We start from the raw sequence: 24,846 nt of genomic DNA on the forward strand, positions 1-24,846 counted from the left end.
ATGCGGGGTCACATTATCAGCAGCTCCATCTGGTTAGACTTGTGCTGAGAGAACTGCTTGACTTGACCTTTAGAAGAGTTGCTTTCATGGGGATATTCAGTGTAAATAAAATTCACTTTTGGCTCTCTGTTAAGGCCTGTTTGGTGTTTTTGGCTCACATCTCCAGCAGGACAGGTATTCATGCTCACACATGCATTTCTGCCAGCCCTGGGGTTCAAATGGCTCTCTGGTTGTCAACATGCATCAAGACTACACCTGCAGTCCACTCCTACATATGATTTCTCTCAATGGCATGGTATTTCAGTAATTCAGAACACTTCCAAAAGGTTTACTTTCCATTTACTTTTTGGTTTGCTTGAATAGGTTTTCAAATGGTTTTTAAAATTGTCTTTTTTAGTAACAATTAATGATCACAACTCATCTGCGGAAAATAATTGAGTGATAGCAATTTAATAATTTTCAGTCTGGGAAATCCCATTGCCAATAAAGCTTCCTGTTTTCTTTCCTGTTATAAATCAGCAGAGTAAAGAGACTGAAGTTAGTGATGGCAAGTTCCCCAAACGAGTTGTTTTACTAATCTGTAATTTTATTACTAGCTAATATTTGCAAGTAGTGTTCAGTAGGAAGCAGAAAAAGCTCTCAGTTCCAATTAATTTTCTACAGCTATTAAAAGGAATGGTTGATAAAAAATTGCAAAAATTATTGTGGTTTTTTCTTTTATTACATCTGCAGAGGAACATTTTTCCTGGAAGTACCAGTAGTTCTCATAGTGAACAACATAGATTTTATTCAAAATAATAAATTTTTAAGCACTAAGATTTCTTAGAACCTTGTCATCATGTAAAACATTAAGAAAACAGCCATGTAACAGCTCAGCAAGGTCAAAAACACAAATGTTTGTAAATACACAAAAAGGGACTGCGAACAGATTGGAAATTGTAACTTTAACGGTCTAACTATATTTCATGTAGTCATATGAATGTTTTCATTTCAGCCTCTCAAGAACTGGACCAGAAGGAGAGGAAGGCAGTGAGGATAACTGAGCAATAAAATCACTCCCTCAGTCACAAGAGGCTTCTTACAAAGCTGGACTTAGGATGTGAGAACACCTCAAAGACAGCTGAGGACAAATATAAGGCAATTAAAACTCAAATAATGCGAAGAAGGTGAAATGGAACAAGGATTACAACTTGTGTGACAAGATTATTATCCAGTGGCCTGAACCCAAGCAAAATAAACATTTTCTGTTCTGTCACAAGACTCTGCCAGTAAATCCATAACAGCTCTGGTGTTCCTGGGTTCATGAAAGGGATTTGCCAAATTCATGGGTCCATCAGAGCTATTACATGCATTGGCTGAATTACATCCTTCCAGGTAAGGATGCTGGTACCCATTTGTTTCTAAAAACTAGAAGGATGTGCCATGGAAACAAATCCCAGAGCAGAGGTTGATCAAAACTGACTTTGTCAGTTTGAATTTTTAATACAGTCTCTTCTGCTGCTTTGCCTTGTTCATTAACATGAACATTTTGTTCATCAAAGATCCGTTCCAAATCCTTTTGAAGGATTTTTGAAGGAGGCATTTCTCTAAAATAAGTAAATTCAATTCCTTTGTAGAGCTCTGAGATGAACAGGGTATTAAATTTCATTGTTGGGATCTGATCTATTTCTTCCAAATCAGCTTTTATGTTCTTGTAAATAGAACATATATGAGCAGAAACTAAATTCAAATTTTCTTGATAAGTGCAATTTAGAAGGTTTGCATGTTATGTGGATGTTTTATCTTATGAAAATATTACAGTGATGCTGGGAAATAGATAGAATTTTGCTTTGCCTACAAAAATGCATGTAACTAAAATATTCACAGCAAGAAAAATAAATATGCAGTATGTGTACACTTTCAAGATACTTATTGTTTTATTACAAGTGTTTACTAAAATCTAATTCCTGAAAAAGGCTCAGTAAAAATAAAAGGCGAATCATTCTCATAATAGTTTCTTTCAGAGAAGACACAAGATCATCACGTGAATTTTACAAATTACTTAAGAGCTAAAAATACAAAGGTCTTGTGATATTTTTAAGGATAATAGCTACAAACTTCTAGGCTTTTGACAATGCTGACCTGTTTCTCTCAAAATTCCGCAGGAACCACAGTGTAAGTGCTTCATCCTGTCATGAAGAAATCTTGGCACTCTACCTGAAGGACAGCAGTGCCCAGTCAAAATGGTTAAAATCAGAACCTTAACAAGGTGGGTTTAACTGTGCTGCTGTGTTGAGGTGCAAACTGCTGCATTGCCTCCTAAAGAATAAAACTCATACACGTGAGAGGCCACATGGAGCTACACCCAGAAAGCTGCTCTTAATTCAGGTGGGATTTCATGTGCTTTCCGCTGTCAAAGGAGACTAAAGCATAAAAAGAGAAAATCTGCATGTCACAGATATTTTGTCATCACTACTGCTGGTCACTGTGGGAAAGCATTTTCCAGGGGCAGCAAACCAAGTTTTTTCTCTTAATTAGGTAAGGTAGAAGAGCCTGGGAATCTCAACCTTCCCTGCTGCCTTATATATTTTCCCTGTTCAAATGCAGCAGGGTGTTTTTTTAATATAAAACATTTCTCCCATTTTAATATAAATTATGTATAATATTTTTCAATACATTATTTAGTAAAGGCATTATTAGATATAGGAAAGTATTACATGCAGTTTCTCTGTCACAGTACTGTAGTCATAACTCTTTGGTTTTCTCTTCAAGTTTTGCTGCTGATGAACTGACTGACCTTGGATAAGCTCTGTAAGTTTACTGAGTCTCTGTATAAATACTAAACAAAGATCTGCTAGACCCAAGAAAATTAGAGGCTGTGAGATGTACACAGGTTTTTTCTGTTACATTGTATATATTCAACTACTCTGAATTCCACAGAATATGCCATTTCAAGAGGACTGCTTTTTCCTGAAGCTTTGTCTGAGAAATTCAGTTTACCTAAAATCTCTTTAGACAGTTGTAAAGTCACAATTTCATGTGAAAGCACCATGTTGCACATTTTTGCAATTTCATTTTGGCCAATAGTGATAGTGAGGCCAGAAGAACAACAAATCAATACTTTATTTATAATGTACACTCAGAGTATATAAAAATAGGACAGTTTGAACCAAGAGTATAATTCACTGCATGTCCTTGTGCCATTTATGCTATAAATGCTTCGGGGTAGGGATTGTATCTTACTACTTGTAACAACCAGTTTTATGGGGCATCAAACTTGTTGGATGTCTCTTAGTGCTACTGCATGCAAATTAAAATACAGCTGGATTATGAAATTCAGGCTCACAAAAAAAGCCCAAACCAGTTTCACACTAAAAGTTCTTCAAGTTTGGTTGTGGGGGTTTTTTTTGTTTGTTTGTTTGTTTAAAGAAGTAACTTTTGTTTATCTACAGGAAATTACTCAAGCCCAACAGTAAAACTCACCCAGATATATGATGATAAGCCATCACATTTTTATATGAGAGGGAATGGATTTTTTTCAATCACTAACCTATAGAAAGGGTGAAATATCATGTTTGATTTCAACAGTTTGTAAGTGTGAGTAGCATTTAAAATAACTTCACAGCTATATCATATATATCCCCTAATAACAATTAAACACCTTTTTATTTGTGTATACATTGCTTACTGTTGTTTCCTAACAGTTTTTGCTGTAAAATTTCCAAAATATGTAATAGCTAAATTTTGCCAAAAGCTTTATTTGTTAGCAGGTGAACACTGAATAATCTGCAAGATGCGACATACACGTAGTTATCTTTAGGTTCCTACTGTGAGCTTAATTCTTAAATAGTAACCAACACTGACTACAGAGACTACTAACACATTGACTACAAAACCAAACCAAACAGGACTGGAATCTTATTTTGCAATTTCATCTAAGCCTATGAAAGTTCATTTAATTCAATATTTTTGATGGACTTTGTCTAGCATTTCCTTTTGCAGCTTGTTAGTCACTAACATATACATCTTGAAATTTTGCTTTAATTTAGCCTGTATGTCTACACAATACCACTTTTTATGCTCTTAAAAGTGTGTTGAAGCAAAAATTTAATTAATTGCCACTACTTTCAGGTGCTGTGAGATTTCGTATCACAGAGCATAAAGATTATGGTAACTATGAAACTAAGATTCCACCACCTCACTGCATTTTAGGACATTTCTCAAGGGTCTTGCCCACTTCGGTTTTGCTTCTTCCCCTTTTTTTCTTTTTCTTTTGACAGACTAGTTTCGAGCTCCATCCCACTTCTCCATCTCTAGTTCTTCACTCCGTGCTCTCTTCCTCTGCCTTCTCTGTTCCGCCATATTTTAGGTTTTTGGGGATTTTTTTTTGTGGGTGATTTTTTTTTTCTTTTTTTGACTTGCTTATCTTAAAGTTTTGGAAGAGGCTGTATGACCGCCCGTGCCTCCGGAGCAGGCTCTGCTCCATCTCCCTCGTTGGAGACGCTCGATCTCCCGGAGGATGTCCAGCAGGAGCCCGGGCTCAGCAGCCCGCTCGGGCTCTCCGGCTGTGCGGAGCGCTCCCTCCGCCTCCCCGTCCCCCGGGAAGGAGCCGGGAGCGGCCCCGGAGCCCTGCCCAGAGCCGGGCTTCCCGGCGGGACACGGGGCCGAGCGGGCAGCATGGGCTGGGAACGGGATGGGAACGGGGATGGGAACAGGAATGGACACGGGATGGACACGGGGATAGGGATAAGGACAAGGAAAGGTGAAGGGATTTGGCCCGGGATGGAGGTGGGGATGGGGGCGCTGAAGGGAACGCTGATAGGAATGGGGTCGGTCATGGCAATGGGGACGGGGATAAGGATGGGGATGGAGACAGTGATGGGGACAGGCATCGTAATGGGGGCAGGCACGGGGACAGGGATGGGGATGGAGACGGGAATGGGGACAGGGATGGGGATGGTGACGTGGTGGGAACAGGGATGGAGATGATGACGATGAGTGTGGTGGGGACAGGGATGTGGATGTGAATGGGGATGATGATGATGACGCCGGTGGGGACAGGGAAGTGGACGGGGATGGTGATGGGGACAGGGCTGTGTTCGGGAATGGCGGTGGGTCGGCGCTGGGCCCGGGCAGTGTGCAGGGATGGCGCTGGGTCGGCGCTGGGCCCGGGCAGCGTACAGGGATGGCGGTGGGTCGGCGCTGGGCCCGGGCAGTGTACAGGGCCGGCGCTGGGCCCGGGAATGCCGGTGTGCCGGCCCCCGCCCCGCTCCGTCCCCGCCGCCCCTCCCGGCGCCGCTCCCCCCGCGCCCCTCCTGCCGCCGGCGGGGGGCGGGGACGGAGCGCGGGGGGCGCCGGGCCCGGCGCGGCCTCAGGTACCGGGAGCGGGAGCGGGGCCGGGACGGGCGGGTCCCGCCGCTGCCGGGGCTGCCGCGGGCGAAAGGCGCCGCAGGGCTGAGCGGGGCCGAGCCCCGGAGGGAACTTTGTCTCTTGGTGCGCGCGGGGGGCCGGGGCTGTGCGAGTGCCCCGCGTCCCGCCGTGACAGCGGTGCGGGGAGCGCGCTCTCCGCTCCCCGCCCCGGGGAGCGCCCCCGGGCGGGCCGGGGCTGTGCGGAGGGGTCCCGCTGTGCCCAGAGCGAGCCTGTGCCGGGGAAGTGCCGGTGCCCCTGGGCTCGGCCCGGCGGGGCCGCCCTCGGCTGCCGTGCCCGGGGCTGGGCGCTCGCTGCGGGAGAGACCTGGAGGCGCTGGAGCGTGTCCGGAGGAGCAGCTGCTGAGGGGTGTGGAGCACAGGACCACGCTGTAAGCAGGGTCAGAGCGAGCTGAGGGAGTTCAGCCTGGAGTAAAGGAGGCTTTGGTCGAGTTTCCAGGCAGCAGTGACAGGGCAAGAGCACACACTGCTGAACTGTGCCAGGGGAGGTGCAGGTGGGACATCTGGAAGAATTCCTGTACAGAGGGGGTGTTTGAACACTGAAATGGGCTGCCCGGGGCTGTGGTGGAGTTTGAGGAAAGCCTGTGCCATGGTCTGGTTGACAGGGTGGTGTTTGGTCATGGGTTGGATTCGATGATCTCAGAGCTCTTTTCCAGCCTGATTCAGTGGTTCTGAGCTGGCACACTGTCCTGCCTCGCTGGGCTGTGAGGGGTACGTGCTTCCCCTGCTTGGCTGCAGCTCCCTTTCCTTTCCCCCTGTTCTAGTTGTGAGATTCTAGGCATTCTTCCTCCCCCGAGGTCCCCAGGGCTTTTCTCCCTTTTCTCCCCACGTATCTTTTCTCTTAGGCATTCACTTTTCTCTGAGTGCATTAACACGAGTTACTCATTTCCTTCTCTTTGTTCCTGCTACTTTTCCCCAGAGATATCTGTGGGCAGGAAGGAGACCCCTGCTCACTCCACGTGCTGTGATTTCATGGATTTCTACCTTGCCTGGAAGGCTCAGCTTCCAGCTGCCGGGGTGTCTCCCTGCAAGCTGCCCTGCTGGTTCTTATCAGGAATCTGTGTCTGTATATCCAGTGACAAAGCACGATATGTTTAGTCCTTGCACTAGACCAGATTAGATCTGCAGCATGTGAAATGGATGTCATTTGTAATCCTCAGTTGATGTTAAATGTGGAGCTACTGCTGGCTGGGATTGCTGTGTACATGGTGAAGCTTAGAGAGGCCTTGGCAGCTTGACATGGAGTTTTTTTCTCTTGGTGTTGTTGGACAGGAATAACAAGGAGGTCAGTGTTGGTTCTGCTTGTCAGCTTTCACTCTGCTGACCTGAAACTGGGGTGTTTCTAATCCTTCAGTCAGAATTCAAGCCCAGCAGGGTCACAGCCTTGCTGGGGGTGCTGCAGGAGTAACTGAGGGCTGGTAGCTGGAAAGGACTCTGAGATATAAAGCAGATTAATACTGTGCACTACTAGTTTTATATAGGAAAATTTCTTTGAAGAGTTGTTTCATGAATTTTGAGTAATTGCTGAATAGGAAGCTTTCACTTCATTCATGAAAGCATTCAGACATTCTTGGTGTTTTTATTCCTTAAATCCCCATATCCAGCTGTGCCATGACAGTTTGACAGCATGGCTGTTACATTCCTAAAACATGCTTTTGATTAAGCCAAATTCTCTTATTTTGGTAGTAAAATTAATGTATTTTCTGTGCAGATTTGGTCTTGTGTAACTTCCTCTGCAGATGGGAGCAGTGGTCTCCACTTGCAGAACTCTGTACTGATATGGAAGACTTGGTTGCTCTTTTGGATCTTTTGCATTGCTATATTCTAAGATTCTTCAGGAAATGTTCTCTGAGTAAAAATGACAGGGCTGTAGTGAATGTAATAGTCATGTTGCATAAGGCTCACTTTTCCATCTCTTCTGAATATCCTTGCCTTTGCTGTGATCTCATGGCACCCTTTGGAGGTTGAGTGAATGTCAGATTTGTGTTAGATTAATGTTGCTTTAATGCAGGCTTACAGATTGTGACATATAAATGTAAATCATTTTACTTTCAGGGTTTTTTTCTGGTTAAAGTGAAAGCAGGGTTCTCTTATCTCAAAAGCAATCCACTATGGAACAAGAATCAACTGATGACAGAACATGTTAAAAGGGGGAGGAGGTTGTATCCCAGAACTTGTAATGTTGGAGCAGCTGGTATAACTGGAAAAACTAAACCCATTTATTTTGCCTGCAAGCCTTATCTTGGTATGTTGTCTTTCACATTGTGTATGAAATAATCTTGAGTAAATACAAGGAAGAATTTCCAGCTGACTTGCTTGCACCATGGCTTGTGAGTGAGATGCTGTTCTCTGTCTTTTGACATTCTTGCTATGTCCTTTTTTTCTATTTTTTGGTGGTGGAGGGGAGAGACAGGCTGTGTGTTTTCCTCCTGGAGCAGCCAGAACAGCAATACTTCTGTTTTGCAATGATTTGGCAATTCTTTGGCCTATGATGTTCTCTTCCCTAATTGTCAGTGCAGTAAAAGTTTGAGAATTTCACATGATTTTCTCTTCTTGGGCGGAGCTTGTAATGTGGAAATAATCTGCACAAAGAGCTATTTGATGCTGTCCCATGCACATGAAGTATCAATGGTGCAGTTTTATTTCCTGCCCTCACAAGTTGCCTGTTGCATATTCAGAAGAGGAGAGTTGGACAGGCTGCTGAGCCTGTTGGCTTCAGTGCACCCAGCTGTCTGAACATGCACTGTAGACTGCACAGTGAGACTGCTTTTTGTATATTTTGATATCATAAATTGAAGTGGTGGCTCTTCTTACATGATCTAGGGTACTGGAGCATTTTAAAATCAAAGTACAGTGTCATAATAAGAATTTTTAATGTTTGTTTTTCAGAAGATCTTCGTGTAACTGGTTGAAAAATGGTTCTGCAAGATGACAGCACCAACTCTAAGACTGTTGGAATGGTAAATAAATTTTAAAAAGGAGATGTTAAAAGGTCTCAGTGCTGTTTGCTGAAAATTGTAATGATATTAAGAAAAGTCTCTTAAATTAATATTCCTTTAAATGTCAGATTTGAGCTTGTATGTTTAAAGTTACACTATGTGGAATGCTTGTATATTTCCTAATAATGGAAACAAAGGGCAAACATGCTTGAGTTCCTGCTCTATTAATAGAGTAGAATATGATATTTACTTTTAATCCATAATTTTTATTGCACTCTGTGTCTTCTGGTGACTTAAAGTTATCATAACTTTTTGCACTTGATAAATTAAATGTTCTGGGTATTATTGTAGGGTAAAACCCTACAATAATAATGCCAAGGTTGTGGCTGTAATCCCTGGGCCATTCACTTAAGAGTTGGACTTTATGATGCTTGTGGGTCCCTTCCAACTCCAAATACTCTGTGATTTTGTGAGTAATTACCTTGATGTGCAGGACCTACAGTGAGCATTGTCTTTGTGGAATGGATAATCATGTGCTATTGTCTTAAAGAATTCATCTTTCAGTTTGTTGGGTCATCTTAAGCAGTTATGATCATGTGGTAAACTGTGGAAAAGGTTTGAACTTGCTGTGTGTAAATGTTGAGTTCAGTGGAGGCTTGTGGGATCCCTCTTAATGAGTTACCTCTTAATCAAAGAGGTGAAAAGCATGAATTTAGCTATTGCTCCCTGTTAACAGTGTACAGACTCTCAGCCATGCTTGACAGGCGATCAAAAGCTAATTTTGGGTAAGCAGTTAGTTCTGCCCTTGCTGCCACTTCTGTTGAGTAGGCTAATTTGAGACTCCTAAGCATAGTGTGTGACTCCTGTTGATTCAGGATATCCCTAAAACAGAGCGTAGCAACGTTTCACATTAATAATAATAATAATAAAAATTCTATCACTTCCAGGCAATAAAACTTACGGCTCTATTTTGTATAATATTCCTTTTCCTATATAACAGTGGATTTTATTGAATGCGTTTGTAGGATCTGAGTTTAAAAGTGATAAATAAGTTTTATGTAAGATGATGTTTTGTTTTAATACAATAATAATGCTGTATCCATTTAAGGAAGACACTGGGCTTTCACAAGACATAACATGGAGGTACCTTATCTTTTTAGATTATTTTAAGGCCAACAAGCCTGTATGTTCTTCCATTACCTTCCTAGTTCTAATGTTTAAATTCTTTCCTTAGGAATGTGCACTGAAGAAATAGTGCCTTTCTCTGCACAGCTTAGAAAATCAGAATTTAACATCATCAGGCTCTTGTTCCTCATGTGAACCTCCTATAGTCAGTTAATGAGGAAGGGGTTGTGTTCTTTGTAATATTAAAAGTAGATAAGGATCCTGTTTTCTTGCAAGTCAGGGCTGCCTTGCTGGCATTTTTGATGCAGACCAATTCTTAAATTTCTAGTTCTGTAAGTCCCCAACAGTTAGGACTTAAGCTGCAAAAGACACTTGTAGAACTTGAAATTTTAGACAGTATTTTGCAAAGATAAATGCTTAATATACCTATGCACATGATGTTTCACACTTTGCTTTTTTTGGTTTTTTTTTTAGGAGACTATCTTCACTTTGACATGAAGTGTGAAGTTTGTTAGTCACCACTTTTGTTTCTTTTTTACAGTTATTGTGGAAGGTAATAAGAGAAAAGTCTTGTTCTTGTGTGTTCATTTCTGTCAGAGCATATTACCCTCAATGTACAGAAGCCAAACATAAAAGTGTAGAATTGTATTTCATTGCAAGTTTATGAGTACTGACAATAAGTGGGACAATGTGTCTGTCTAAAACTTGTCAAAATAGTAGTTTCAATCTGTCTTTGTATTTTTGCATTTTGTGTGATGTTTTACAGGGTTTTAATTTTGTTCTAAAACTTAGGATTTAGGTTTCGGTAAGCTTTTGAATTTCTGCTGAACTTTACAAGCATTTTAGTATTGCTGCTTGGTAGCTTTTTTAGTCAGCTCTTAGCTTGAAGGTGATGGTGCTGCACTTCATAGTCACCTTTTCTTGTTAAGCTTTTTGCCTTGTTAGGGAAGGATCAAGCAAATGCTAAATTAGGCAGCAGAAATGTTAAGCAGATACTTGGTAGTCAGATGAGAAAGTAATAGCTGCTCTTACTCCAACATATAAAAAACTTCAACTTCCAAGGCGTAATTATCGGCTCTTTATTTAGAATTTTAGCATCTACTTATCAAAGTTACAGAAGAAATGGTGTAAAATTTGCATAGACTGAATAACTTTATGTGTAACCTCTTATCTGAGAAGTGCTGGATGTTCCATCATCCTTTACTTTGCTTTTGTTGAAGAATTTTAAAGCGAAGGATTTGTTCAAGCCTAAAGTAGACAAGCTGAGTGCAGATTAAACAGCTGCAGGATGTGAATGTTATCTGTGCATGATCTGTGTTCACACAGTGTGCTTTGAAGCAGCCTGTGGTGAGAGCAGCAGAGCTGTAGGTGTGAGGGAGCATCTGATGTGGAGATGTCCAGTTGATCGGGCTGCTGCCATTCCCTCCTGTCTCCCCAGCTCCCTCTCCCCTCCTGCCTGCAGCACAGAGCTGGTGGAAGCCTGCAGTGCTTTCTGTTCCTAGGATAATTTCCCACTGCCCATGAGTTGTGCTATAGCCTGACAGGAATGAGATTTCTTCCTTCCAGTTTGTCTGAACTCTTCTATGCCCAGCTTTCACATTAGCTGCATATTATGCAAACACACGAGCAATTTTTAGGCTATATATAATATAACTTCATGTAATGGCTTGTAGGCTTTTAGTCATAATAAAATGAAGGCAAAGTTTATAGAGTATAATATGTAGTATTTGTTAAACCAATTTCTAAAAACTGAAAAAACCTTTATAAGCTTTCAAGCTTGAAAACCTTTATATTAGTTTCTTCAAGTTTAAGATAATACATTTATTTGCTCTCTCTTTGAGAACAAATGTTTTCTCCTTTATTCTGTATCAAGTAGAAACTATAACTCCTTGCTGAGTCTTTCATAACTTTGCCTCTCTCTACTTAAAGATTTCTGCTTTCTTTGTCAGTCCCACCATTTTATCAGAAAAGCAGAGTAATTACCCAGAACTGATGCCCACACATGGAATATATTGGCATAGATCTAGTGGTATAATTATACTTCAGGAACTCTGCCTGTTCATTTTCCTTTTGAAAGAAGCCCCTTGAGAAATGGAGGAAAAAGTATCAAGATTTGAACATGGCAGAGACTGTATAGAATATGAGTCAATGCAGAAAACAGTGCTATGGTCTCCAATGTGCTTCTGCATATCTGGACATTTAAATCCTTAATCTGAGGAGCAGGCTACTTTGGAAAAAAGTAATGTGCCTTCCTCACTTACTGAGGACGTTATTGCACTGTCTCTTTCACAAATCATTTGTAAATAATGAAAAGACAGCAAGTATTTGTATATGGCACATGTGGAAAAAATGAAGTTCAATTTAAATTTATCAGACCATATTAGCAAAGCAGATGACCTCTGTTTACTGTGAAAGTCAGAAGCTCCTCCCTAAAGATGACTTAGATTGCAGTTCCTTGAGCAGTTCTCTCAGAGATGATGTTTGTGTTTATGGTATACTGTGCCATCTGTAGTTAATGAACTCTTAATAAATTGGTTCTTAAAATTTATACATAAATAAGTGAAGGTTAGTGATGGAAATACCATATACATGTCTGGCTAACATAATGGATTCTGGTACAAGAATGCGCCATCAGTCTTTGTCAATTGTATTTGAAGCTTTTTAATAATATAATTGAAAGTTTTCCTAAATTAATATACCTATGCACATGATGTTTCACACTTTGCTTTTTTTGTTTTTTTTTTTAGGAGACTATCTTCACTTTGACATGAAGTGTGAAGTTTGTTAGTCACCACTTTTGTTTCTTTTTTACAGTTATTGTGGAAGGTAATAAGAGAAGTCTTGTTCTTGTGTCTTCATTTCTATCAGAGCATATTACCCTCAATGTACAGAAGCCAAACATAAAAGTGTAGAATTGTATTTCATTGCAAGTTTATGAGTACTGACAATAAGTGGGACAATGTGTCTGTCTAAAACTTGTCAAAATAGTAGTTTCAATCTGTCTTTGTATTTTTGCATTTTGTGTGATGTTTTACAGGGTTTTAATTCTGTTCTAAAACTTAGGATTTAGGTTTCGGTAAGCTTTTGAATTTCTGCTGAACTTTACAAGCATTTTAGTATTGCTGCTTGGTAGCTTTTTTAGTCAGCTCTTAGCTTGAAGGTGATGGTGCTGCACTTCATAGTCACCTTTTCTTGTTAAGCTTTTTGCCTTGTTAGGGAAGGATCAAGCAAATGCTAAATTAGGCAGCAGAAATGTTAAGCAGATACTTGGTAGTCAGATGAGAAAGTAATAGCTGCTCTTACTCCAACATATAAAAAACTTCAACTTCCAAGGCATAATTATCGGCTCTTTATTTAGAATTTTAGCATCTACTTATCAAAGTTACAGAAGAAATGGTGTAAAATTTGCATAGACTGAATAACTTTATGTGTAACCTCTTATCTGAGAAGTGCTGGATGTTCCATCATCCTTTACTTTGCTTTTGTTGAAGAATTTTAAAGCGAAGGATTTGTTCAAGCCTAAAGTAGACAAGCTGAGTGCAGATTAAACAGCTGCAGGATGTGAATGTTATCTGTGCATGATCTGTGTTCACACAGTGTGCTTTGAAGCAGCCTGTGGTGAGAGCAGCAGAGCTGTAGGTGTGAGGGAGCATCTGATGTGGAGATGTCCAGTTGATCGGGCTGCTGCCATTCCCTCCTGTCTCCCCAGCTCCCTCTCCCCTCCTGCCTGCAGCACAGAGCTGGTGGAAGCCTGCAGTGCTTTCTGTTCCTAGGATAATTTCCCACTGCCCATGAGTTGTGCTATAGCCTGACAGGAATGAGATTTCTTCCTTCCAGTTTGTCTGAACTCTTCTATGCCCAGCTTTCACATTAGCTGCATATTATGCAAACACACGAGCAATTTTTAGGCTATATATAATATAACTTCATGTAATGGCTTGTAGGCTTTTAGTCATAATAAAATGAAGGCAAAGTTTATAGAGTATAATATGTAGTATTTGTTAAACCAATTTCTAAAAACTGAAAAAACCTTTATAAGCTTTCAAGCTTGAAAACCTTTATATTAGTTTCTTCAAGTTTAAGATAATACATTTATTTGCTCTCTCTTTGAGAACAAATGTTTTCTCCTTTATTCTGTATCAAGTAGAAACTATAACTCCTTGCTGAGTCTTTCATAACTTTGCCTCTCTCTACTTAAAGATTTCTGCTTTCTTTGTCAGTCCCACCATTTTATCAGAAAAGCAGAGTAATTACCCAGAACTGATGCCCACACATGGAATATATTGGCATAGATCTAGTGGTATAATTATACTTCAGGAACTCTGCCTGTTCATTTTCCTTTTGAAAGAAGCCCCTTGAGAAATGGAGGAAAAAGTATCAAGATTTGAACATGGCAGAGACTGTATAGAATATGAGTCAATGCAGAAAACAGTGCTATGGTCTCCAATGTGCTTCTGCATATCTGGACATTTAAATCCTTAATCTGAGGAGCAGGCTACTTTGGAAAAAAGTAATGTGCCTTCCTCACTTACTGAGGACGTTATTGCACTGTCTCTTTCACAAATCATTTGTAAATAATGAAAAGACAGCAAGTATTTGTATATGGCACATGTGGAAAAAATGAAGTTCAATTTAAATTTATCAGACCATATTAGCAAAGCAGATGACCTCTGTTTACTGTGAAAGTCAGAAGCTCCTCCCTAAAGATGACTTAGATTGCAGTTCCTTGAGCAGTTCTCTCAGAGATGATGTTTGTGTTTATGGTATACTGTGCCATCTGTAGTTAATGAACTCTTAATAAATTGGTTCTTAAAATTTATACATAAATAAGTGAAGGTTAGTGATGGAAATACCATATACATGTCTGGCTAACATAATGGATTCTGGTACAAGAATGCGCCATCAGTCTTTGTCAATTGTATTTGAAGCTTTTTAATAATATAATTGAAAGTTTTCCTAAATTTAGGCCTTCCATAAATTTGGGCCATCCAATGGGCAGCTGTAAAGCTGTGTCACAAATCTGAATTCCTTTGCAGTAGCATTAATGAATTTTTGATAAATTTTCACTAGAATTGGTTTGTGCCTGTATTTCATAAATTACCAAATAGCTATATATTTTTTTAAATACAACTACATGTGTAGTCTACTTTTTAAATTTTTTTCTTGAACCACCTCTTGTTGTAAGGGTGTATAATTTACTCAAATGTTTTCCTATGTCTTCTGAAACATTTGTTGAATGCCTCTAAGTTTAAACACATTTCTGACATTTGTTAGAGCACATTAATCTAATTAGTATGTTTGTCGAACTTGTAGTGTAAATTCCATACAATACATTTTTCTTATTTCATTCCTAAAGCAGATGATAAATTTTTGCAAAGTCAAGACTTACTTTCTAATTGTCCCTAATATCTCTGAAAATTTCCTGCCTGATCTGTTGAAGATCTGCTTTTTAACAACACAGCTATGTGTATCTTTGCATATCAAGTCCTGTTCGTATGTATGAAACAGTTGCCCCCAATGTTTATTTCTTTTGTGTGTCACTGTAAGCTTTTGTGTTTTATTTGCGTGTCCCCCTTGCCCAGGTTCCAAATGGTGTGGGTTTTTATCATGAACCGGATGAGCTCCCAGAGCAGCTCATCTGCTCAGCGCAGGCGAATGGCCCTAGGAATTGTCATTCTCCTCCTGGTTGATGTCATCTGGGTGGCCTCTTCAGAGCTCACTTCTGTGAGTATTGTTCCACACATTTTAAAGAGAAAATAAATGAGAAAATGCAGCAGAAACATAGTTATCAAACACTTGGTGTTTCACCAGCCTGAATCCACTAAAACTTACAGATAAGTTCAATTCAGTGGCTGTTTCTTTTGAGGCAGAAGGTGTTACTGACGACTTTAAAATTAAACAGCATAAACTCATCACTGTGTACTGTAATCAGGGAGTTCATTTTGTTATTGCTGTGTTGGTTAAAATGCCCGTATGGTTCCCGAAAATTTGTAAATGGGCTGTAACATGGCTGGCTGATTATGTGGTGAATTGTAGTTCAGAAGATCCAGAAATTCAGGATGAAGGGGCTCAAGTCGTAGAGTTGAACCCTGTAATTTCATCTAGTTCATATATTAGCTACATTGAAACTGTTATGTTATTTCATGTTAAGTTTTAGGACTTAAACCAGAGCTTTAGCAATGGAAATGGAGTTTTAATAAATTCCTAAATTCAGTTTTTTGAACTGTCATTATGTTGTATATCAGTTTTAAAACTAAGCATCTACAAATGTTTGTCCTTATCATGTGATTTTAATAAAATATTTTTTGGAATGAGCTGGTGGAGTTGCTTTTGATACTGAAATGTTATTTAGCCAAAGTAATCCTCTCTAATTTATGTTTAATATGTTATTGCTTATAAAAGTGTTCTTCAATTTAGAAAATATTTGTATGTAAATGTATTTTCAGTGCTATTTGAGTTTAGTAGCATATAAATGTGTTGCTTAGTGAGACACAAGTAACAAGTAGTTTTCCTTCTGTGGCATTGTTTCTTACAAAAACTCCTTTTTGTTGGCATTGGAGGTAGTTTGGGAGAGGGTTCCCTCAGAACAGGCAGGGCCACTTGGTTCCTTTGGTCACCCATGCCAATATTCACAACTCTGGTATTTTGGGAACCAGACTGTTCTGGACTGTATACTTACACCTGATCATTCATTTTGTGAACTCTTATCTATTTGGTAATTATTTGCAATTATTTTCTTTCCACAGTATGTTTTTACAAGGTACAACAAACCCTTTTTCAGTACATTTGCAAAAACATCCATGTTTGTTCTATACCTCTTGGGATTTATTGTTTGGAAGCCATGGAGACAACAATGTACTCGTGGGTTTCGTGGAAGGCATGCAGCTTTTGTAAGTATTACAAATCTATAGATGTTGTGATATTTGTCTAGGTTTGTACAGAAAAAAAAAACCCCCTTAAAATAGAGACTAGAGAAGAGCAAATGTTGCATATTTGACATATAAACTGAATCGTGCCACAGGAAGACATGGCAGCCATAACAGTTGTCATGTGAAAGGATGAGGGCAAGAAAAAGCAATTTGAGATGTGTCAGGAGTTGTAAGAAATGCTCTGCTGGGCCAGACCATTGGTCCCTACAGCCTGCTTTTGTATCCTGGGCAATTGCAGAGGATAATTCCTCTTAACAAGAGCTTATGGAAGTCACTGTTGGCTCTTGGTTCCCTTTCACTCCCCCAACATCTGTAACCAATGGAATCAGAACTTGAACTTTGTAGCTGATTTTTAGCACTGATTCTTTTAGTCTGTGGCACAACCATGAACTGTTTGCTGACTGCTTTGAGGGGTTTAAAGTTACATTTGAGGGGTTTAAAGTTACATTTGAGGGGTTTAAAGTTACACTTAGTTAGGGTGGTAGAATTATGTTTTTGTTATTGTTAATATTGTTTTATATAGCTTTTATGTATGAGTGACCTTCTGATGCCCATTCCAGAGTTAGGCATAGTTTGTGCTAGAACCTAAAATTGTTGTTATATGACAGAAATACTGGGTTTTTTCCCAAGAGATGCTGGGAAGAGCAGTTGTTCTGTGCCAGTGTTTCAAGATGCTGAACAGCAGCACTCAGGAATTAGGAAGGCATTTGGCCTGATACTAATATCACACTAAAAAAAACCTAGAAAATGTGATCCAAGAACATGCTGCTAATCAACATGTCTTTATAGAAAATAGCTTGTGTGAAAGAACCTGACTTAAATTTTCTGGATATGTTAGACTTCACTAATAGTGACAGTTGCAGGCATAACATATTTAAAGTGTTATGTGATTTTTGTCTGAATTTTTTTTAAGAAAAGACAATAACAAATTTTTTTTTAATTATTGATTTAAACACATAGAGTGTTTAAAGTTGACTGGTATCTTGATACAATTTTTCCTAGATCAGCCTTTAATACCAAGTGTTTGTGTGTAATATGGCATATGTTAGACTTGATGTCGTTCAGAATCTCCATAAGATAATTTGGGAATAAGCAGAAGTTAGTTTCTTTGCTGACAATAATGAAATACGAACTGGAAAGCAATGACTAAGAGTGCCCAGTCTGTCACATGTGTGTGGCACTCATGACACTGCTGCTGGAATCCCATTCTTTTTCCCTTTCAAAAGAGCAGTGCAGACATTATTATAATATGCTGTTAGAAAATTCCTTTCCCCTTCAAGGGGAAGATATTAAATATTAAAAAAATACTAAATAAATATAGGTTAAATATTCAACTCTGTAATTATCGCAAGTGCCTTTAAAGTGTCTTGTGTTTATTAGTGTGGACAGCACAGCCATTTATATGGTTTTATTTCAATGATTGCTTGGAGAAACACTCACACCTTACTTTTAAGTTCTCTTCCACATTAGAGGCTTTCTTTAATAGGTTTGCTACCATCATGGTAGAACAGCAAGCTGCAGGTCAGGGAATATGGGTTTTATAAGGTGCAGAAAAGAGGAGGGAAAAGAACTTGGCCTCAATAAAATGAGGAAAGAAGCATCTTGTTGTTAACAGATGCACAATCATTTAGTGGTCATTGTGTCCCTAAGACTGAATTTTGCAGTTTTTTTTGTACTTAAGACCCTTATCCTGCATTCATACCTGGGTAGCTGAATTCAGTGGGGTTCAAGAGGTACAAAGATGTACTGAAGTTATTACTGAACTTGTAAGCTCTCTTGGTATTGGGGAGGAGGGCTGAGAGGAGAGAGGGAATTGTGACAGAATGATGGAAAAAAAATTTCAGTTAATAACAACTTTGCCTTGGTAGTTTATTACATGAACATTTCTGTAATTAGTTTGCAGATGCTGAAGGTTATTTTGCTGCTTGTACAACAGATACCACTGTGAACAGTTCTCTGGTAAGTGCCTTAATTTATAGTGGTTGATGCTTTGCAATAACATGGCACAACTGTCTTCACTTACTGTTTAAAAAATGGCAGTTTTAAATGTAATAGGTTTTGTCAAAGAGGAGTGGCAACTTACATGCTTATATGTTATTAATAAGTACTGCAAATAATGGTGTTGCTTACTATAAGAAATATGGATTCTCAGCTCAATAAAGCACTTAATTGAATGCTTCTGTAGTAGTTTGTCAAATAAATATTATCTTCTACAGAGAAAACCTTTACATATTCAACTCAGTACCATGTCTGTAATAGAGTGGGGGAAGGAATCGAGTATTGCAAATTACTGTATGGGTATTTTATACAGCATTACTTAAAGAGACTTTTTTCTGATGTATTCTTCATTTAGTTTTGGGGGGATTTTAAACGTTATCTATCTGTATTTAAGAATAAAATCTTCTTGACCTTCTCTATTCATTAAGAACATGTGACTCTAGAATATTGGGCAATTTTGCATTAATTTAAACATCCACCAAAATTTTTATCCTAAACAAGCCTGAAAATCCTAAACAAAATGAAAATCCAACTACCAGATCTTTTTAATGACTTCACTCTTAGAGTTTATAAATTGCATCTAAACAAGTAGCTTAAAACTTGTCTTGTTAGCAAAAGTTTTAAGTGCTTGAAATACTTGTAAGTGCCTTATCTGTTGTAGCTATTTCCCAAAGTTTTTGATGTTTAGGTCTAGGGAGGAAAATAAGGGCTGTTTAGGGTCATGGGAAGAAAATGAGTACATGAATTTTTCTCCATAAAGTCTGTATTTCATGTTTCTAGTTTATAATTTGGACAGAAGCTATGGCTAATGAAATATCTGTAATATTGATGATTTATTTTGTAATTTTAAATCAGTAGGCTGGCCATAAGTTTTTTGTTCGTGACAATACACACAAAAGAGCACAGTTCTCTTTTAGTAATGTGTTTTACCAATATGTGTAACATACAGTATGCATGAATCTACATGAATATATAAGTCTATCCACTGTGTGCAGACCTGCTTTAAGTCTGATTATCTTGCTATTCACCAAGTTTTCTTTATTTAGTTTTCTAATTCGCTAAATAAATTTTACTGGTAATAATTTAAATATCCTGCTTAACTGTATTTTTACTTATACTGATTCATTGCAGAGTGAACCTTTATATGTTCCTGTAAAGTTTCATGATTTACCAACTGAAAAAAATGGCAGTAATAGTAGTGATGCAGAGAAAAGTGAGTAAAGCCTTTTGGAATGCTGTAATGTTAGTTCTTTGAAGGAGTTACTTTCCTTTTTGTTTAGTATAACTGCTGTCATGTTGCAGGATGTGCTTCCCCTTCCTCCCCTCTCTTTTTTTTTTTTTTTTTTCCCTTTTTCTCCTTTCTGAAATCTCTTATTGCATGAATTGCAGTCTCACATATTTACTTTCAGGTAGAGAAAGCATAGGCCTGTCGTTCAGTTTTACCTTTCTTGGTCACTACAGATGCAGCCTATGTTTATCTCAAGGGACCAACTGGGTTCAGTACTTGTGATTCTTTCCTTCTGGGCTTGTAAGACCAGCAGCAGTGGGTCAGCCTCTGGAAAAACAAGCTATTGTCCTTTTTAGAGCAGGAGCAAAGCAGTCAAAGTAAGAATTTTAACAGTCTATGTGCATTCTGGTTTAATTTAAGCCTCACTATTCTGTGATAGTACCTGAAACAGGCCTGACGTCCCAGACAATTTTGGAAAGGTTGCCTTCAGAACATCCAGTTAGCCAATCCTCAGCAAAAGAGTCCCTGCTTATCAAAGGGAAGCTCTCTTAATTTATCCATGGCACACATTAGGAACCACTTTGGTAGGCTCTGCTTCCTGTGCAACATGCACCAATCACTTCAGAACTGTTCCAGCTGCAGCTTTCCCTTTACATTTTTTTAGGAAATTAGGTATTGTTTCACATTCATTTAAGCTGATATTTGCCTGTAGTGTTTAGTGTAATGTTTTCTTTATGGAGGAACCTAATGATACTAAAATAACCTTCTAAATAAACCCTGATCCTAGTTTGCAAGATTAGTTAGAGAGTAGATTTCAAAGGGCAAGTGACTCTATGGTCTTTGCTAAGCTCTGAGGTCTGTTGGACTTTAATCTTCTAAATGAAACATTGTCCTTGCAGTTAGGTATAATTGTGTGCAGGTGTTGGCTGTTTGGCTATTGGACAATTAAACAAAATCTTACATATAGAGTGTTTTTTTAAGGTGGAATAATTCCTGTCTAAAACTGTGTTGTTACTTTTTGTTGATATTTTTGACAGGGAGCAGGGGTGGTGCTTTTCAGTGAGGTTTTCATGGTGGACAACTTACTGATTGAAAACAGTAATTGTGCTGTGTCTTATTAGTAGCCTCCTGAATAGCAAAATATTAGTTTAATAAATCATGATGGCATGTCTTCTAATTGGATAGGAACCTGCTATTTGTGCAGTATTTTAATCAATGGTGTGTTACAATATCGTCGTTTTATTTGCATATTGTGTTGGCTCCAAAAGTTTAATAATAATATGAATATTTTAAATTTTTTTTTCTGTTTTTTTTTCTGTCTCAAGCACCCAAGAAGCCTCGTGTGAGGTTCAGTAACATCATGGAGATCCGGCAGCTGCCATCGAGCCATGCTCTGGAGGCAAAGCTGTCCCGCATGTCATACCCAACAGTGAAGGAGCAGGAGTCCATCTTAAAAACTGTGGGAAAACTCACTGCAAGCCAAGTAGCAAAAATTAGCTTTTTCTTTTGCTTCGTGGTATGTGCTCCATTCTTTCAGAAAACTTGAGTAAAGATGCATTTAAAACTTGTATAATAATAGTGAATAAGTATTGAGATGACTTGTATTCTTTAAACCTTATTTTATAAATGTACTATAAGAAGTAAAATTTTCCTGGTGCAAGATTTAATTATGGATCTGCTGGTACATGCTGTTGCTGCATCATGCCTCAATTCTGGAGGGAGAGAGAGATTCCAGTGGCAGAATTTTTGAGACAGAAAAATGTAGAGGGCAGATCAGTGATGCCTTGTCTAGAAGCACCTTTACTGCTGCTGCCAAATGGATTCTCTGTAGTGTGGACTCATCATGGCTTTTCCTCAGGAAGTAGAGCTATTTAAGCATTATTGTTATTATTATTATCATAAACAATAATACTACAACTGATGCATGTACCAGAAAATAGTGGTGTAATTTTTTCTGGGATAGTGTCCTCGTGTCCAAAACAAATCCTGTTTATTCTATTCATGGGTGCTACTGACATGTACATGTATTTTTTCTTGGACTTCATGAATCTTTCTACATAAGACTAGAGAGTGGTTACTTCCCTTAGAATATATCTGAGATCTTACTAGTGACATCTCAATCAAGAAGTGAGAAAACATTTTGCCATTTTATTCCTTTATGGAGGAATTAAGTATTTTTTAGGCATTCAATATAAGAGATGTTTGTTTTTAACAGTGGAGATCTGTGCTGGTTTTAAGTACTCTAAAAAAACCTCATTAGGCTGACTAATGTCACATGCATTACTGAAATTCTTTGCAGCCCTTGTGCAGTTATCTTCAAGCACTCCAAAACAAGTTAAAAGTACCTTTAGTTACTACAGACTAGCTATTATAATGTCATTTTAATTCTTTTAAGTTCTGAAGTATGGTATTTCATTATTAAACATGTGGTTGGTTGTTGGTTGAATGTGGTTGGTTTGAGCCAGTTCTAAGTTTGCTGCTGTCTTTTAATGTGCCTTCCACTTTAATAGAAGTTAGAAATCTCTTTAAGCTAAAAATCTAGTTCTGATTTTATTTTTTAAATAAATGGAGGTTTTGGTTGTTTTTTTTTTTTAAGTAGGATTTTATTGCACTGAGGAACTTAAGCTGTGCTACCCGTATAATAGCAAAATTATTTTTCTTTTTCCCCAGTGGTTCTTGGCAAATTTCTCATACCAAGAAGCTCTGTCAGATACCCAAGTTGCCATAGTTAATATTTTGTCATCAACCTCTGGTAAGTTTTATTTACACCACCAGATGTGTGTTACAAGGCTGTTTATAACATAGAAATCTTATTACAATGGATTTGTGTAACATTTTTACCTGTGGATTTGACCTAAAGGCATTGAATATGTGTGTTTAGAAAATTCATTTTGTATTTGCAGAGGTTTTTTAAAGTACCTTCATATTTCTGCTTTATGTGTGTGTACTTTTGCAGCTACATCTGTACATTAAGGAAATACATTTGGAGTATAATAGCTTTGAAGCTGTGTAGTTTTCTGAGCAAAATACTGGCAAAACTTGGTTGTATAAACTCCTCTGAATTTCTCTTGCAGGGCTTTTTACTTTAATCTTAGCTGCAGTCTTTCCCAGTAACAGTGGAGATCGGTTTACCCTGTCCAAATTATTAGCTGTTATTTTAAGGTAAGATAATGGGAGGGAACATTTGGTCCAAAACTCCCTGGTACAGTGAGAGGACAACTGTACCTGCTGTACCTGTGCTATCTGTGACAATAAATTATACCCACCACTTTTCAAAAATCCTTGTTTCACAGATGAATTAAGCAACTGAGTTAAGGATTCTTAAATGCTTCATATCATGAACCATTTCCAAACCTGTAGAAAATTAGATTAATTTCTGTTGGAAATAGATTAACTTATTTTCTTGTTGTTTATTTGTGGTTTTTTGGTTTTTTTTGTGTAATGGTGAAAAAGTTTGACACTCAGTGTTGTCAGCCTGTTCCATTAAATGCCTGGTGCATTGTTCTGGGAAGTTAAAAGTGAGGTTGGTTGGTTTTAACTTGGGGTCATGCCTTAGCAGTTGAGAACTCCTTTTGACTTTCCAGAAGTGGGTTTTGGTTAAATAAAAATGCCTAAAGATAGAACTATATTTGTTTTTCTCTTTCTTTTATCTGTTTTTGTAAAGAAATCCTGACTTCAAGCAATGTTTTGCATTTCTTCTTTTTTTTTGTCAGCATTGGTGGTGTGGTACTTGTTAACCTTTCTGGATCTGAAAAATCTGCTGGAAAAGATACAATAGGTATTTACTTATGGGTTTTAATCCTGGAATGTGTAGTGATCAGTACCATCTTCTGACAGTACTAAGTAGTCATATAGCAAGCTCTATATCTCTTATTCATGTAACATTTCATAATCTGGCTTTTTAGTTTCAACTTCTAAAATTTGCCATTTATGATAATTTTTCACCCTATGTGTATATTGGGAAAGTATTTATTTAATTTATTTAATTCTAGAGCTTTCTCCATTTTCCCATATTTTTAATTTAGTAATGGATTCTGTAATCAACAGAGGTTTAGGAGAGTTGATCCTACTGTGCATAACATGTTTGGCATATCTCAGTGGAGTATTTTTTTCATTTTTCCAGGTTCCATTTGGTCTCTTGTAGGAGCAATGCTGTATGCTGTCTACATAGTCATGATAAAAAGGAAGGTAGATAGAGAAGATAAACTTGACATACCAATGTTCTTTGGTAAGACCAAAAGTTACTCTGTTAAAAGTTTTAATTCAATGTGTGATTAAATGATATGCTTTCAAGCACTGAACTCTGAGTGGTAAAGGGGCTTAAAAAAGCCAAGGAAGTAGAGAAAGCCTCTTACTCTCATGGTTAGGAGTCCTTTAGAGACTGCTTGTGTGAATTGTTTCTTGTTTTGAGCCTTAACAAGAAGAATTTCATGTAGGTGTGCAGACAGCCCCACTGACTTAATGAAATTCCTAAGTTTCATTTTCTTTTCAGTTTCAAACCTGTAAATATTTGAGGCAAATTTAGTTTGTGAATTTCAGGTTCAATTTCTTACATTTGTTTCCATTGAAACATTTAAAATATTGCTTCATGGCTGATTTTCTATATGCATATTGTCAAAATAGCTGATTTTAGCTGAGATTTTGGTTATGTTGAAGAAAGTTTATTATGATTTACTTAATACTGTTTTTATATCCAGGTTTTGTAGGACTGTTTAATCTGTTGCTGCTGTGGCCAGGGTTCTTCCTGCTTCACTATACTGGGTTTGAAGCATTTGAGTTTCCCAATAAACTGATATGGATGTGCATTGTCATAAATGGCCTTATTGGAACAGTTTTGTCAGAGTTCCTCTGGCTGTGGTATGTACTCCATACATTGAATATATTTCACATGAATTATCTTTCCTATGTTGAGATGTAAAATTGTCTAGGTTGGGCTTTGTGCCCTTTTCTTTTGCTTTTTTTTTCTGTCCACATGTGCAGTTTTAGCCTAGTGTCACAATGTCCTGTTAAGACAACAGCTAACTTTAAAAGTAGCTGATGTGTGCTTGTAGTAATTAAAATACTGTGTGCTTAGCTTATTGCAGAATTAACATTTGAGACAAAAAGACTTTGTGCAGTTGCAGTATCAAAAGAGTATGAATTCTGTCATAACAGTTCTGTGGCAATACTGAAACAAAAGATCAAGGTGGAGTAGATGGAATTCCGCAAAAAACTTTTGGTT

The 24,846-nt window shown here is 38.3% G+C and overlaps 1 protein-coding gene across 5 annotated transcripts in view; it reads left to right on the forward strand.

The window, feature by feature from the left end:
• Positions 1-5,314: 5,314 nt before the first annotated feature.
• Positions 5,315-24,846, forward strand: part of SLC35F5 (solute carrier family 35 member F5) — a 31,103-nt gene continuing 11,571 nt past the window's right edge. The window contains exons 1-13 of one of the 5 annotated variants that reach the window (XM_039712791.1): positions 5,315-5,354; positions 8,296-8,366; positions 9,945-10,023; positions 15,053-15,194; positions 16,217-16,360; positions 18,296-18,358; positions 19,529-19,610; positions 20,951-21,141; positions 22,296-22,377; positions 22,700-22,787; positions 23,339-23,403; positions 23,749-23,853; positions 24,323-24,482. In XM_039712791.1, the coding sequence (XP_039568725.1) occupies positions 15,060-15,194; positions 16,217-16,360; positions 18,296-18,358; positions 19,529-19,610; positions 20,951-21,141; positions 22,296-22,377; positions 22,700-22,787; positions 23,339-23,403; positions 23,749-23,853; positions 24,323-24,482 (1,115 nt within the window). In that variant the 5' untranslated portion in view covers positions 5,315-5,354; positions 8,296-8,366; positions 9,945-10,023; positions 15,053-15,059. Of the gene's footprint in view, positions 5,355-5,381; positions 5,778-5,882; positions 5,901-7,549; positions 7,652-8,295; positions 8,367-9,944; positions 10,024-12,217; positions 12,297-15,052; positions 15,195-16,216; positions 16,361-18,295; positions 18,359-19,528; positions 19,611-20,950; positions 21,142-22,295; positions 22,378-22,699; positions 22,788-23,338; positions 23,404-23,748; positions 23,854-24,322; positions 24,483-24,846 lie in introns of those variants that run through there. The other 4 variants (XM_039712876.1, XM_039713032.1, XM_039712953.1 and 1 more) reach the window with 4 other exon arrangements.

This window comes from Passer montanus, unplaced genomic scaffold, assembly GCF_014805655.1.
Source record: "Passer montanus isolate IOZ18808 unplaced genomic scaffold, ASM1480565v1 scaffold1, whole genome shotgun sequence".
Classification (NCBI taxonomy): domain Eukaryota; kingdom Metazoa; phylum Chordata; class Aves; order Passeriformes; family Passeridae; genus Passer; species Passer montanus.